The 17,665-nt window shown below is 37.8% G+C and overlaps 1 protein-coding gene across 1 annotated transcript; it reads left to right on the forward strand.

Annotated features, from left to right (window-relative positions):
- Positions 1-406: 406 nt before the first annotated feature.
- Positions 407-1,496, forward strand: OR5AU1 (olfactory receptor family 5 subfamily AU member 1). Its single transcript, XM_090271898.1, has one exon. It carries the CDS (start codon positions 561-563, stop codon positions 1,494-1,496), a length of 936 nt encoding a protein of 311 aa, XP_090128024.1. The 5' UTR covers positions 407-560.
- The last annotated feature ends 16,169 nt before the right edge of the window (positions 1,497-17,665 follow it).

Genomic DNA, 17,665 nt, shown 5'->3' on the forward strand with positions numbered 1-17,665 from the left:
CTTTACATGGATTTACTCATTGAATTTTTACAATAATATTTTGAGATTAAAGCATTATCCCTATTTTACAGGTGAGAAAACTGAAGCCAGAAAGGTCAAATAACATTCCCAAGGTAACAGATAGTTTGCAGCGTGTCCCCGACTTGGAACCTTGGCAGTCTGCCACCAGAGCCTGTGTGTTTAATGACGAATGTACCATCTCTAAAATATAAGCTTCCTGAAGTCAGACACTCTTGAGTTTCTGATGGGGGAGCACAGAGCTAAGCATATGGAAAGCTGTCAATATATATTTGGTAAGGAACTGTTTCATTATTTAGAAGTTTTTAAGATCCCTGAGAGACCAAATTGTATGTATTTTTAAAATATTTTCCATTGCGGCTCAGGTAATGCTTCCCAACTAATCTCTATGACAGAGCTCCGACTACAAAACCAAACTTGCTCAGTAAGACCAATCTTCAGATGGCTGTCTGCAAGGCAGAATTAAACCCGGGGGCCCTCCTTGAGTGTGTCACCTCATTTTTGCGGGTCTCCACTTTCCATTCCCAGAGCACCTGAGAAAGATGGAAGGAGCAAACCTGAGCCAAGGGACTGAGTTTGAGCTCTTGGGCCTCACCAGTGACCTCCAGCTGCAGATGCTGCTCTTCGTGGTGTTCCTGGGCATGTACATCATCGCTCTCTTGGGGAATCTGATCATGTTCCTTCTGATCCACATGAGTGCCACCCTGAATACTCCCATGTACTCCCTCCTAAAAAGCCTGTCCTTCTTGGATTTCTGCTACTCCCCCACCGTTGTCCCCCAGACACTGGTGAACTTCTTGGCAGAGAGAAAGGTGATCTCCTATTTTGGCTGCATGGCTCAGATGTTCTTCTATGCAGGTTTTGCCACCAGTGAGTGCTATCTCATTGCTGCCATGGCCTATGACCGCTACGCTGCTATTTGTAACCCCCTGCTCTACGCCGTCACCATGTCGTCTAAGGTCTGTGCTGCTCTGGTTGCAGGCTCCTATGGTGCAGGGTTCCTCAATTCCCTTATACATACAAGCTGCATCTTCAGTCTGAAATTCTGCGGTGCTCACGTGGTCACTCATTTCTTCTGTGATGGACCACCCATCCTGTCTCTGTCTTGTGTGGACACCTCGGTGTGTGAGACCTTGCTCTTTATTTTTGCTGGTTTCAACCTTTTGAGCTGCACTGTCGCGATCTTGGTTTCCTACCTTTTAATTCTCATCACCATCCTGAGAATGAACTCAACACAGGGCAGGTTCAAGGCCTTTTCCACCTGTGCTTCCCACCTCACTGTTGTGTGCCTCTTCTATGGCACAACACTTTTTATGTACCTGCGCCCCAGGTCCAGCTACTCCCAAGCCCAAGATCAAAGAGTTGCAGTGATCTACTCGGTGGTGATCCCAGTGCTGAACCCCCTTATCTACTCTTTGAGAAACAAGGATGTGAAGCAAGCTTTAAGAAAGGTTTGGGGCAGGAAAATAATGGAATGATCTCAACTCATTACCACACATCTTTAGGAAGCTGAGAGTACTTTGTCTTATGTGGTGCTAAGCTGAGCACATTCCAATGCTTGCCCAGTGAACAGTGGGCATGCTCTCTGGTCTGCAGGCATTTCTGCATCAGCCTGCCCACCTGCCATAGAAAGAGTTGGTGGTGTCATAGAGACTAGAAAGAAGCGAGAAGGGAGCGTGTGCTTGTTGCATAATTGACCCCCTTGACAAAATTTAGTCATGCCTTTGTTCAGATGATTCATTCATAGCTCCATGTTTATGAATATTTTGTTCTATTATTAAAAACTGACATTTATGTTCTTCATAAGAAATTTTCCCCTTAAGTTGAATATTTTGGCTGTTTGGGGGAATCCTTCCCATTCTTTACAATCTTCTCTTTGTAAAAATTGACTCCTTGGCATAACATTTTTTTTGATTGTCTAATTATTTGGATGATACGATAACAACAACTTCAAAAGTTCACATGATGTTTTATTGTCTTCGTTGACTTTGTCCCTGGCCAAATAGTCACTTGGTCACTTTCAAACTGGATAAACTTGGGCAAATGACTTAACTTTTCTGAGTCACAGATGTCTCATTTTTTAATTGGTATGAGTTGAAAATTAAGTACTCAGGTATTGCAGGTAAATCATTCAGTATATAATAGTCATTCATATGTTCCCTCACATTTTCCTTCATACCAGTGCCCCCAAGTTCTCACAAAGCGTGAAAGAGGATGTATTCTGCCCTTTTCAAAGTCTTGTTGTTCCTGCTAGTGTTCTGTTCTTGGTAATTTCTAAGTTGTGATTGAATTAAACTAAACATTTTTAAATAAAAAGAATCAGCTAGAGGGAACTCAATCCAGAATGATATTCCTGGGCTCTCTGTCCTCATTGATGACAAACCAGGCATGCTTGGCTAGTCCCCTCACAAGGGGAGACCTGCCCTGGCTCAGTGGATCCATGACTCAGTCAGCAATGTCTGCCTGACTCTGGAGTTTAGTTTCATAAAGACCATTGCCCCACAGATACAACTCATGTGCTTTATTTAGCCTTTAACAGTAACGTAATTGATATTTTGCTCACTATCTGATTATATTTTATCCTTGTTCTAAATTGTTCAGAATCAGGAGGGACAAAATGTTGCTGTATATTGATGCACCCACCCTGAAACTGAACTTGTTTCTGAATTTTAATGGCTATTTCTCTTGTTATTACAGAGTTTACTGTTAGCCTTTAATAAGGCTGATCATATTTAAGTATAGTGATTTTCTTTTATTAGAGGTAATGTGGTATAACTGGTAAGGATGAGCTACACTATCTTGGTTCAAATCCTGACTATCATTTCCATATATGTGACATTATTTATCCTCACTGAGTTTCAGTTTTCTTTTTTGTAATATAAGGATAAAAATAATTGTAGCAATACAGCTGTTGTTAGGAGAATTAAATAAGTTAATGCAAGCAAAGCCATTGGAACAAATGCCTGGCACATATAACTGTTCTTATTAGAGATAGCTGCTGACTTTTTACCAAATGCCTTTTTAATAACTCAATATAGTCATATAATCTTCTTTTATTATTTTCCTGTGGTAAATTGAAGACATACATTTCCTTTTGTTAAACCATTTTTGTTTCCTGGACTCCTACTTGATCATGAAATTAATTTTTTTTTAATAGACTGTTGGCTCTGATTTGCCAAGATTTTGTTTAGAGTCTTGGAATCTATATTCAAATATTAAGTTGGTCTATGGTTGTTTTGTATTATTTTTATTGTGTTTTAGTATTAAAGGTAAACTAGTTTTATAAAATTTAAGCTTTTTCTTCTTTTCCTATAATGTAGAATAATTTAAGATAGAAATGTCTGTTCTTTAAAAATGAAATATATTCAGCTATAAAATCATCTGGGACTGGTGCCTTTTTAAAAGGTAGTTCATTAATTACCTTTCCAATTTCTTATATGATTCTTGGTTATATTTTAGTTTTCTTCCTGTTTATTATTGGCAGCCGTCCGTCTTGAGAGACGATGGTGTATTAAATCAATTTAATAATCTGCATTTTGCTTAAAAAGTATTTCCTTCTTCTAGATTTCAAAATTTATTGCTATGAGTTGCACATAATATACTCATAATTAAAAAAAGATTTTATTAAATTACTTTTAGAGAGAGAGGAAGGGAGGGAGAGAAACATCAGTGTGTGAGAGATGCATCAATTGGTTGTCTCTCACGTGCCCTCAACCAGGGGCCTGGTCTGCAACCCAGGCATGTTCTCTGATCAGGAATCGAACCGTTGACCTTTTGGTGCAGGATGATGCTCAGTCCACTGAACCAACCAGTCAGGGTTATACTCTTATAATTTTTGTATTTGTTGTCTAGGTCAGCACCATCTACACTGACTATTCCATGTTCCTCCTGATAGTTCATTCCATTTTTAGAGCAATGTAAAAAATATACTCTTCCACAGAAACAGATTAAGTGGTCTGTAGGGGTCTTCTGGACGTCACCATTTTATGAGATGAGCATTTGAAGAGAGGCAATGTTGAGGAATGATTCAACACATATGCTGAAGCACTAGACTGCCTAGATTCCAGTCCCAGCTCTCACTCATTGCTGTGTAACCTTCTTTTAATTCTCTCTGCTAGTTTTTTCAGCCGTGAAATAGGGGTAGCAATGAAGTAAATGGCGTAATACTTGTGATAATTAAATGACGATATCTAAAACAGTGCCTGCCATATAGTAACTCTTTTGTAATAGCTACTTTGATTTATTTTGTTTGCTGTGGTTATATTGCCTTATACATATTTCATATATATTTTTTGATTTGAGAGAGAGAGAGAGAGAGAAACATCAATTTGTTGTTCCCCTTATTGATGCATTCACTGGTTGCTTCTTGTATGTGCCCTGACCAGAGATTGAACCCACGACTTTGGAGTATTGAGGTGATGCTCTAGCTAACAGAGCTATCCAGCTAGGGTCTCTTCATTTTTTTGTTTGTTTTCTTTTATTTTCCTTAATAATGTTTGGCAGATTTGTCACCCTTTTAAAACATTCTGTTTTATGGATTTTCTTACTTACATAATTTAACAGTTTCCCATTTCGTTGACTTCTGTTTTTTTTTTTTATTAATGCCTTTCTGCATTATTTTCATTTACTTTTTTAAAAGGTTTTATTTATTTATTTATTTTTAGAGATGGGGGAGGGAAGGATAAAGAGAGGGGGAGAAACATCGATGTGCAATGAGTGAGACAAACATCAATTGGTTGCCTCCCACATTCCCCCAACTGGGGATGAGGTCGGCAACCCAGGCATCTGCCCCAACGGGGAATCGAACCGGCAACCTTCAATTTGTGGGACAGTGCCCAACCCACTGAACCACACCAGTGAGGACCATTTTGTTTTTCTTTTGTCAAGATATTAAATACTGAAAATCTACAAAAAAAATCTTAACATATTTATATCTGTCTATCATATAATGATTAAAAATAAAATGCAACCACTCACAATTCAGCTAAAGAGACAGTATTACTAATCCACTAGGAGCTGCTCTTGTTTTGTCTTCTAGAGGTGCTTATTCATGTATTTTTGTTTTTAATTTGTAGAGTCTTTTGTATGTTGAAAACTGATATTTTGTTGGTTAAATGTGTAGTAAACACCTTCACATAGTTATATATTTTAAAAATGTAATATATATTTTTTATGGTGTGTTAATTAACATTAGGTCTTAACTTTAGTAGCAACTGATTTATCTATCTTTTCCTTTCTGGTGTGATTTTTAAAAAATGTGTGTCTTAAGAATACTTCCCAACTAAGATTATAAGGATAATCTCCTATGTTTTCCTCTAAATTTTTTTTTTTAAATTTTCACCCAAGGACATTTTTTCATTGTTTCAGAGAGAGAGGAAGGGAGAGAGAGAAACATACATCGGTTGCCTCCTATACGTGCCCGGACCAGGACTTGAACCCACAACATTTTGGTAACGAGATGACACTTCAACCAAATAAGCCACACCAGCCAGGGCCTTTTAATTTTTAAAAAAAATTTGCCTTCATACTGTTAGGTTGGGATTAAATTTCTCTTTCTTCAAAAATGGGTACCCAATTGTCCCAGACCATTTCTTGCATATGCACTTAATACCTTACTGATTGCAATGTCAGTTCTGTCATAAATCAAGTTTTTACACATGCATGAGCCCTTCTCTGGTTTCTCTATTCTCTTTCATTGGTCCATTTGTGCTTCTCTGCATCAATATCACACTATCTTGACCATATTTTTACAATAAAGCTGTACCTTATGGGCATATATGTGACCACTGCCACCACCACCACTATCACCAGCATTTGGCCTCTAGTTTAGATCTTTCTCTTCATGTGTATTTTGGCAATTATTGATATGATTTTGTTGCATTATTTTCCTTTTTTTTTAGTTTAAAATTTATTAGGCTGTTAAGTTTCATAAAAAATCTTGTGGAATTTTTGTATTGAATGCATAGATCAGTTTGGGAAATTATATTTTTATGTCTGGGGAAGCTGTTTCCATTTCTTCTTCTTTCTCAAGTCCTGATTCTCTCGTCCTCAAAGTCCTTGAACTCTGGCCAACTCTTTTAGTCTGTTTTTGCCTAAGTGGTCACTTTGGAGTTTGTGTTATTATCTGAGTTGACATAGTTTGTTGAAGAAAATGAGTGCTTAAAATAGTGTACTAAATCAGTAGTGACTTTTATCAACTCTCCCTTTTGGTTCCTATAAAATTCCCTCATGCTTGGAGGCCATATAGAAAAATATCATGTTCAGTGTGAGAATCCTAATGATAATGTCTTTGCAATGGCTCTTTAACAGAGCCAAAACGTGCAGTTGATTGGGACTCTGTGTCTCACCTGCAGGACCATTGTTACCTAATATTAGGAGGAAGACTGCCTCCAGGTTAGCTTTGACCTGGTATCTACTCAGCTCTCTGGGGTCACACAGTCTTTATCTGTGGTGATTACTTTCATTTCCCCGAGTTTTCTCTTTAGGGTCAATAACCACTACACCTGCGTTTTTCAATATATGGTTAGTGGATCTTTTGCTTCAGAATCAAGTTAACAGGCCCTGGCTAGTGTGGCTCAGTGGCTTGAACACCAGCCTATGAATCAAAAGGTCGCAGGTTCCATTCCCAGTCAGGGCACATGCTTGGAAGCACGTCTGGTCCCCCTTTGGGGCACATACCAGAGGCAACAGACAGATATTTCTCTCTCACATCGATGTTTCTCTCCCTCTCTTCTTCCCTCCCTCTCTCTCTAAAATATAAATAAATAAAATATTTTTAAAAAGAGAAAAAAAACAACAAACACAACTATCAACAACTGAATCTCAAAAATAAAAACAAAATCCAACTAAGAAACCAGAATAGAAACAGAATCATAGGTATGGGGATCATTTGGAGGGTTATCAGCTGCGATCAGGGAGGGGGAGAAATGGGGATACGGTGCAGAGATTAAGAAGCATAATTGATTGGTACAAAATAGACAGGGGGAAGTTAAGAATAATATAGGGAAGGGTGAAGCCAAAGAACTTATATGCATGACCCATGGACATGAACTAAGTGGAGGGAAGGGAGATACTGTGCAGAGGGGAGCAAAGGGGAAAAAAATTGGAACTACTGTAACAACATAATCAATAAAATATACTTTAAAAAAAGAGACTAAAACATGTAATATCTGACTATGTAGTCAGGGGCACTGACCTCTTCTCCCTTAGATTGCCAAATTAAAAAAATGACAACAGCCAATAGAATAATAGCTGTCTGATGTGAATGAATCAAAATATACCTATTTTTTGGGTCAGATCAGCAAAATATATAATACTTGTTTTTTGGTGTGCTGCGGAATTTTAGTAATTAGTTTATGTGAGCCATGAGATGAAAAATGTTAAAAATTATTGCATTAGGGCAATGGCATTCAAATGTTTTGATTTTAGGACCCCAAAGAGCTTCTTTTAGAAAATCCTAAGGGACACAAGACTATACAAACACATTTTCTAGTAGTCATTAAAGTGATGATGTTCGTATACTTCCCATAGCCTCTGGAAAACTCCTCTGTGTACTCATAAGAGAATGAGAATGAAAAGGGAGGAAAAATCTTCATATTATTATGAAAATAATTTTGACCTTCTGAACTTCCTCTGTGAATCACTGTTGAAGGGTCTGCTGTGGCCACAGAGGCAGTATGACACAATGGTTAAGTTCATGAACTCTAGAATAGGGTTTCTGGATATGAATTGGCTCTTTCACTTACTAGCTGTGTGACATTAATGTGTGACATTACTTAACCTTCTTGTGGTCATTTTTCTTATCTGTAAAACAGGGATAATAGTGCCTGCTTCTTAGGACTATTGTGAGGAATAAGTGAGTTAAAAAAAAACTGTAAGTGTTTAAGATAGTGTCAAGTACACAGTAAATATGACAAAGGTACATGTAAATATTATTAGAAATGAAGGCATTATTATTAAGTGCTACATGATTGCTCATAACTGCTATTTTCTCAGGCCCCCTGTTTACTAAATTTGTTGGTAACATTGGTTAATAACATATAAATTTCAGGTATAAAACTTTATAATATGACATCAGTATACTTCATCGTACCCTCACTACCAGAGTTTCCTTACATAACCGTGTATTTGACCGACTTTACCCTCTTCATCCTCCCCACCTCACATTTTCTCTGGTAACCACCATTCTATTGTCTGTGTCTGTGAGTCTGGTTTTTTGTTTGTTAGTTTATTCTCACTTACTTTTTGTTTTATATCCCACATATGAATTAAATCATATGATTCTTGTCCTTTTCTGCCTGACATAGTTCACTTAGCATAATGTTCCAGAGATTTATCCATGTTGTCACAAACTGAAATATTTCATATTTTTTTATGACTGAATAGTATTCTGCTGTATATATGTACCAGAGATTCTTTATCCAATCATCCATCAAAGGACACTTAGGTTGTTTTCATGTCTTTCCATGTGAGTAATGCTGCAATGAACATAGGGGTACATATATGTTTATGAGTAAGTGGTTTCAAACTTTTCAGGTGGATAACCCAGAAAAGTAAATGCTGGGTCATCTGCTAACTCTTCTTAATTTTTTGAGGAACCTTCCTGCTGTTTTCATAGTGGCTGTACCAATTTACATTCCTATCAGCAGCATATGAAGGTTCCTTTTTCTCCACATCCTCTCCAGCATTTATTTCTTGTCTTATTGATAATAACCATTTAACTGGTATGATGTGGTATCTCTTTGTGTTATTTTTTTAATTTTTATTTTTCAGTTACAGTTTACCTTCAATATTATTTTATTTTAGTTTCAGGTGATACAGTATAGTGGTTAGATAATCATATACTATACAAAGTGGTCCCCCTGATATTTCCAGTACCCACCTGGCACCATACATAGATAATACTCTATTATTGACTGTATTCCCTATGCTGTTCTTTACATCTTGTAACTATTTAGTAACTACCAATTTGTACTCTTTCACTGTGGTTTTGACTTGTACTTCCCTTATAGCTATATCTGTTATTTCCCTTATAGCTATATACCATAAATCTGTTGTTCAGGTCCCTTTTTATGAACACAAATCAATCTATCCTGCAACCCAGTGTCCAGCTGTAGTCAGAGGTCACACGTTTGAACAAGTTTTCTAATCCCTTCCCTGAATTCTTTTAAAATTTCCTGACACTGTTTATTACAATTTATTACAAAACAACTTCTAATCTATACCTCTTAATATGACTTTATTGCATGATCATCCTCTTTGCTTGTCTTTCCTTGTTTGAAGGGTATTTCTCCTCTACCATACTTCTTTGTCTCTGTTAGTCATGCGAGAAATTTTTCTTTCTAAGTACATGCTTACTTGTCTCTCTGAAATTCTCTTCCTCCTTCACTTTAATAGTTTCCAGATTCTTTGGTGTTATTTACATTTAAAACTCTAACTTACCATTTTTCCTCTAACTAAAGGTTCCATTTAAGAAGTAAGAAGAGTTTTTGGCTCAATATAAGGACAACCTTTAAAATATATTTAGAACCCAAAATTCCTCACTGAAGAAATTTTGAAAATGTATTTTTTTAAAAGTAAATAAAATTCACCTATAATCACCTCACTGAAATATAACCATTAATATGTTGCCATATATACTTCCAGGAGGCTTTGTTTTCTATGCAATAGGTGTTTTTACAATTAAATTGGGATCATTTAAATATACTGTTTTGATTTAATAATATATGACTAGATGATAACTGCTTTATTTTATTACCTATTATTCTATAGCATGTTTAAAAAGGACTCAAGTAATCCAGGATTATTGTAGAATAATTAGAACATTAGTCCTAAATGACCACGCAATGGACAACCAGAGTAATTTGATATTTATTCCCCTACACTTTTTTCTATGTATATACTTCTAGAAAAACAAAACCAGCTACACCAACTATTTGTAATGTGCTTTTAAATATTGTGGTAAAATTCACATAACATAAAATTCACCATTTTAATTATTTCAAAGTGCAAAAATCAGTTGAATTTAGTACATTCAACTAATGTACAACTATTGTATCTAGTTCCATAACATTTTCAGCTCTGTGAAAAGAAACCCTGTAGCCAGTAAGCAGTCACTCCCCATTCTCTTCTTCCCACAGCCCCTGGCAACCACTAATATGCTTTCTGTTTCTATGAATTTGTCTAGTTTAGCTACTTCAGATAAATGGAGTCATACAATATGTGGCCTTTTGTGTCTGGCTTCTTTGACTTAGCATAATATTTTCTGGGTTCATTCATGTTGTAGCATAGTAGACTAAGAAATATTCCATCATATGAATGTATACCACATTTTGTTTTTCCATTCATCCGTGAATCAATATTTGAGTTGTTTCCATTTTTTGACATTTATGCACATTTTCCTTGTCTGAACATCTGTTTTGTATATACCTATGAGTGGAATTGCTGGATCATATGGTAATTCTATGTTTAACCTATTGAGGAACCACCAAACTAAATATTTTCCACAACAGCATTTTACATTCCTACCAACAATACAAGAGAGTTCCAATTTCTCCACATTCTTGAAAACCCTTGTTATTTTCTATTGTCGTTTTTATAACTATTCTAGCAGAGGTGAAGTGGTAAAGGTGTGGTTTTGAATTGCACTTCTCTAATGACTAATGATGTTCAATATCATTTTCATGTGCTTACCACTCATTTGTATATCTTAGGAGAAATGTCTATTCAAGTGTTTTGTCCATTTTTTAACTGGATGCAGTGTGTGTGTGTGTGTGTGTGTGTATTTTACTTAGAAATATACCATGAATATGTTTTACTCCTTGTCATTATTATTATTTTTTACAAAACTTTATTCTTAAATGTACAACAGTCTCCAAGACAAAGCTTCATTCTAGCTATAGGTGGCAAGAGATGTTATGACAGGGAATCCAGATGTTAAAACTGGAACGGAATTAAGGATTTCTCCAGGCACAAGGAACAGCTCATTTTTGCCAGATTTACTAATCCACCTGTGGCCTTTGCTTTTAACTCCTCAAGTTTCTTTTTCTCCTTTTTAAAGATTTTATTTATTTACTTTTAGAGAGAGGGGAAGGAAGGGAAAAATCGAGGGAGAGAAACAGCAATGTGCAAGAGATACATCAATTCGTTGCCTCTTGCAGGCCCCCAACTGGGGACCTGGCCCACAACACGGGCATGTGCCCTGACTGGGAATCGTACCAGCAACTCTTTGGCTCACAGGCGGGTTCTGAGTCCACTGAGCCACCCCAGCCAGGGCTCAAATTTCTTCTGTTTTTCTTTTTGCCTCTGCTTGAATGCCTCATCCTCTTTGTCCATCTACTTGGCTTGCTTCTTGGGCTGCTTCAGAGGCTTCTTACCACCTTCACACAGCCAGACATGGTGCTGCCACTTGTTATCATTTTTATGCCAGTATAATATTTCATTCTCTAGGTTTATTATACTTTAAATATCAATTCCTTGCTGTTATTTAGACTGCTTGTACTTTTAAATTTTTAAAATCAATGGTGTAATAAATGTTTTACTAGGTAATGCCTTATGCATATCTAAAAGTACTCCTGGGAAAAATTACGAGAAGCAGAATTGTTGGGCCAAGGGTAGGCAGTTGTTTTAAAAAAATTTTGTTTTAATGTATTGATTTGAGAGACACACAAGAGAGAGACATTGATTTGCTGTTCCACTTATTTATGCATTTATTGGTTGCTTCTTGTATGTGCCCTGATCAGAAAGTGAAGTTGCTGCTTTGGTATATTAGGACAATGTTCTAACCAACTGAGCCACTCAGCCAGGGCAAGGTTGGCAATCTTAAACCTGTAGTTGTAAGACATTAAATGGCTTCCTGTTATGATGTACAAATTTACAGTCCTATCAGAAGTATAAGAAAGTACCTTTTTTTTTTTTTCCCACACTCATCAACAGTTAATTTTATGCATTTAAAAATGTTAATAATGTGGCCCTGGCCAGGTGGCTTGGTTGGTTGGAGTGTCATCCCCTACTCCAAAAGGTTACAGGTTCAACCCCTGGTCAGGGCGTGTATGGGGGCAACCAATTGATGTTTCTCTCGCTCTCTTCCTCTCTCTCTAGAATCAATAAATATTTTTTAAATGTTAATAATGTGATTGGCACAAAACGACATCTTACTGTTTTAAACTGCATTAAAATACTCTTTCGCCCTGGCTGGTTTAGCTCAGTGGATTGAGCGTCGGCCTGCGAGCTAAGTGTCGCTGGTTCGATCTTCCCAGTCAGGGTACATCAGAGAAGGAAAACTCTGACTCCAAAAAACCTCCGCTGCCTTGCGGCATACCTCTTCAGGGGAAAGGCTAAGGGAGTAAACCCCGACAGAAAATCCGGAGCCGGAGTCCCTAAGGCGGTTTGACGTTGTAGTCAACACCGGCAACTCCTGCGGCGCACCTGAAGCCAAGCTGTATCGACTCCGTCTTTCCCTTGGACCCTTCAGCTGCGAAGAGAGGGGGGGTCTGCTGCATGGGCAACAGCAGACCCTCCATATCACCCTGCCCAGGCTCTGTAGCTTCAGCTCCACTGGAGAGGACACTCCAGCGTCATCGCAAGATGTCGATTCAACACGGGAGGAGACAGATGCTGTGTCACTCCCGAGTCGGACTGCACAGCCATTCTCAGCGGTGCAGATAGACACTTAAGCTACACCATGGTCTCTCGAGACGGACGGCTGCCGACGACGACGAAAATACTCTTTCATAGATTTATCGATCATTTAATTTTTAAAATTTCTTTTTTAGTAAATTGGCTTTTTAAAAAAGATTTTATTTATTTATGTTTAGAGAGAGGGGGAGGGAGGGAGAAAGGGAGGAAGAGAAACATCAATGAATGTGTGGTTGCCTCTTGCAGGCCCCCAACTGGGGACCTGGCCCGTAACCCCAGCATGTGCCCTGACTGGGAATCAAACAGGCGACTCTGGTTTGCAGGTTGACACTCAATCCACTGAGCCACGCCGGCCAGGGCGTAAATTGGCTTTTTTAATATCAATTTTTCTATTCTTTTCAATGTTAATACTAACAATATTTTAGCTATATGTTGCTCTCTGTTATCCTTCCTTAATTTTTCACTTGAGCTTCATTTCTTGCAATTGTTTTGGATATAAAGTTAAAAAATTCAATGTAAAACCAACCTTTTTTTAAGTCTCTGGCAGTAGTGTTATACTCAGAAAGATCTCATCTGCCCCAGATTATGTAAATATTTACTTATATTTCTTCTCATATTTTTATGATTTTGAATTTTTCTATTTATGTCTTTAATTGTCTAGAATTTATTTTGGTGTTTGGTGAATGACAGAAGTATAACTTAATTTAATTGAAAATAGTTATGCAGTTGTTCCAACATCATTTATTTGAAAAAAGATTCATATATACAATGGAACAGTACTTGGTCATAAAAAAGAATGGCATCTTGCCATTTGCAACAACATGAATAGACCTAGAGGTTATTATGCTGAGTGAAATTAGTCAGACAAGGAAAGACAAATACCATATGATTTCACTTATATGTGGAATCTCAAAACCTAAACGAACAAACAAAACAGAAATAAGCTCATAGATACAGAGAACAAATTAAATTGATGGTTGACAGAGGGGAGGTGGGTTGGGGAGATGGGTGAAAAAGTAAAGGGATTAAGAAGGACAAATTGGCAGCTACAAAATTATTATCATAGAGATGTAAAGCATAGCATACAGAACATAGTCAATGATATTGTAATAACCATATATATGGTGTCATATGGATACTAGACTTACTGGGGTATTCACTTGGTAAGTTATATAACTGTTGAATAACTATGTTGTTCACCTGAAGCCAATATAATATTGTATGTCAACTGTAATTAAAAATTTAAAAAGCAGACTTCTGGCTGAGATGGAGGCCTAGATAGACATGCTGCATCTCCCTCCATGACTAAGAAGGAATACAACTACCTCAACAACCAGAGACAACCAGAAGTTCCAGAAAATAAAGCTGCATGGAAGTCCAACAAACAGACACAAAGAAGAAATACTCATCCAGACAGGTAGGAGGGGCGGAGCCGGTGTAGAGAGGACGCAGTGTGGTGGCAGCAGTGGTGGCAGTGGCAGGCCGATGGAAAGGACAGTCATAGAGGTGGATTTAATTGCAGGCACACCAGGCATGCTCCCTGGGCCCCGACTTCTGAAGGGCCCCACAAAACCATGTATTTTTATTTTCCCTCTTTCTTTTTTATTTTAAGGGCCCCAATATTTTTTTCTGTGCCTGGGACCTCAACCGACCTCAATCCACCTCAGGACAGTCACAAATTTTAAAAACTAGGGAGGACAACCTAGGGAGTGTTCCAGCCCCAGACCAAACTGCACAGCTCACAGTCCCAGCACCAGGGAAAATAAAGCCTCATTGCTTCTGACTATGCAAACCAGTGGGGTTTGTGGTGGAGGCAGAAACTGCTGGTCTCTCAGCAGAGTCCACTTGTTTAAAGGGCTCCCATGGTCCTAGAACATCCAGACCCACCCACTCTGGGAACAACGGCCAGGGCAATAGCTAGAGAGGTGCCAGTCCCATATGAAAGTGGGAGAAATGCCTGGAAAAAGGACAAGTGCTGAGCAAGCAGCATTGTTCCCTCTCAGACCCCTCCCCCACATACAGCACCACAACGTGGTGAAGCAGGTCGCCCGTACTGATGAATACCTAAGGCTCTGCCCCTTAAAATGTAACAGGAGCAACAGCTCTACCTAAGACACAGAGGCAAACAAACAGAGGACCCTGTCAAGATGAGGAGACAGAGAAGTATGGCCCAAAAGAGGGAACAGGTTAAGGTTCCAATGGGAGAACTAAGCGACGAGGAGATAGCCAACCTAACAGATGCAGAATTCAAAACACTGATGATAAAGATGCTCACAGGCTTGACAGATATGCATAAGTACAGCAAATGCATAAGGGAAGAAGTGAAGGCTATGCTAAATGAAACAAAGAAAAAGCTACACAAAACCAATGGTGAAGGGAAGGAAACCAGGATTCAAATCAGTGATTTGGAACTTAAGGAAGAAAAAAACAGTCAACCAGTACAGAATGAGGAAACAAGAATTGAAAACAATGAGGAGAGGCTTAGGAACCTCTGGGACAACTTTAATGTGCCAACATCTAAATCATAGGGGTGCCAGAAGGAGAAGAGAAAGAGCAAGAAATTGAAAGCTTATGTGAAAAAAATAATGAAGGAAAACTCTCCAAATTTGGTGAAGGAAATAGATATACAAGTCCAGTAAGCACAGAGAGACCCAAACAAGGTAGACCCAAAGAAAACCACACCAAGACACATCATAATTAAAATGCCAAAGGTTCAAGATAAAGAGGGAATCTTAAAAGCAGTAAGAGAAAAGCAGAGTTACCTACAAAGGGGTGCCTATAAGACTATCAGCTGATTTCTCAAAGAAAACTTTGCAGGCAAGAAGGGACTGGCAAGAAGTATTCAAAGTGATGGAAAGCAAGGACCTACAACCAGGATTACTCTACCCAGCAAAGCTATCATTGAGAATGGAAGGGCAGATAAAGTGCTTCGCAGAAAAGGTAAAGCTAAAAGAGTTCATTATCACCAAGCCGTCATATATGAAATGTTAAAGGAACTTATTTAAGAAAAAGAAGACCAAAACTATGAACACTAAAATGACAACAAACTCATAACTATCAACAACTGAATCTAAAAAATGAAAACAAAATCCAACAAAGCAAACCAGAATAGGAAAAGAATCGTAGGTATGGGGATCATTTGAAGGGTTATCAGCTGGGAGGAGGAAGGGGATGAAATCAGGAAATGATGCAGGGATTAAAATGCATAATTGGTTAGTACAAATAGACAGGGGTAAGTTAAGAATAATATAGGAATGGGTGAAGCCAAAGAACTTATATGCATAATCCATGGACATGAACTAAGGGGCATGGGATTGCTGGAGGGAAGGGGGGGTACTGGGCAGAGTGCAGGAAAGGGGGAAAAAAATGGGACTACTGTAGCAACATAATCAATAAAATATACTTTTAAAAAATTTAAAAAACACTTAAAAGAAAAAATTAGCCCTGAATCGTGTGGCTCAGTGGATTGAGTGCTAGCTTGTGAAGCAAAAGTTGCAGGTTGGATTCCCAGCCAGGGCACATGCTTGGGTTGTGGGCTAGGTTGAGGGTGTTGAGAGGCAACTGATTGATGTACCTCTCTTGCTTATTGATATTTTTCTCCCTTTCTCCTTCCCTTCCCCTTGATGTAAAAAAGAAACAAACAAATAATCTTTAAATAAAGAAAAAAAAAACAGTTTACATTAATTGACTAATAAAAATAGTGCCATAAAAATATATTAAATCTTTGAATACGCTTGAGTTTTTTCCACTTTCTATTCTATTCCATTCATTTGTCTTCCTACTCTGGTGCCTATACCACATTATTTTAATTTTTCCTTTGATATATATATTTACAGCTCACAGAAGTCTCACCTTATTATTCTTCTGGTTAGATACCCTTTTCTTTTCTTCTTTTCTTTTTTTCCCCTCTCTCTCTCTCTCTCTCTCTCTCTCTCTCTCTGTTATCATTTAGTTATTCTTCCAAATGCACGTTATAATAACAATTGACAACAAGGTAAAAATCTTGAAGTAGCAGCTATGGAAATGAAAAGCTGCCATGAGTAGTATTATGATGTAGCCTTTAGGATCGAGTTGCAGTTTGAGGTCATGAATTTGTTGTGGCACCAGCTGCCATGTTTGAGTGATTTTCTCCAATGGCACCATTATTGTTAATGTTTTGGCAGAGACTGAATGTTAAAATATGGAACAGGAGTTCCTATGTTAAGTAGAATGCCTTCTAGGGTTCCTTCTGACTTAGTCTATTCATTTATTCATTCATTCAGTAAATACTTACTGAATATCTCCTATATATCATTCACTTGGCTAGGTTTTGGCATTATAAAGATGTTTAAGACATAGTGCTTGCTTCAAAGGTGGACACATACATGATAATTTCAATTATAGGAGAGGAAAAACTTGTCTCTATCCTCTTAAGTTCAGTAGCTGGAGCTACTAAAATTGACAAAACCCAAATTAACAGGAGAAAATGCATACAAATTTTATTTGATGTTAATGTTTTAATTTTTATATGCATAGAAGGTGCACAGAAAAGAAATACTGTAAAGACCCAAAGAGGTGATTAGACACAGGGGATTATATAATATTTTAATACAGGGTAAAAAATTCTGAAGAAGTTACAAGACAAAGGAAATAGGGTTTGGACTTCTAGGGGTGGTAAATTGTGGAAAAATAAATATATGGGGGGAAATTGATGGAAGATAAGCGTTCTTTTAGTAAGGTCTGTTTGTGCTGACCCTTCCCAGTGCTGACTCTCTGTCTGATGTGATATTGATTGTTTTTCTTCCTCCTGCTATGGGAAAGGAGAGGGGAAGACCTCAGGAAAGTTTCCACAAGTAAGTGAGGACTGAGCTGAGTCTGAAAGGATCTCTAGCAGATATATCTGTGACACAAAGGGCTGGTATGGGGCTAGCACTAGATCCCACAGCTTGATTTAGGCATGGAAATAAGAAACATACATGCCAAAGTGAGAGAGATGTTTTGATTTAACTGTTTGGACATTATATGTCTTTGA

Source organism: Furipterus horrens, unplaced genomic scaffold (assembly GCF_987537825.1).
Source record: "Furipterus horrens unplaced genomic scaffold, mFurHor1.1.pri manual_scaffold_3, whole genome shotgun sequence".
NCBI classification, from domain to species: domain Eukaryota; kingdom Metazoa; phylum Chordata; class Mammalia; order Chiroptera; family Furipteridae; genus Furipterus; species Furipterus horrens.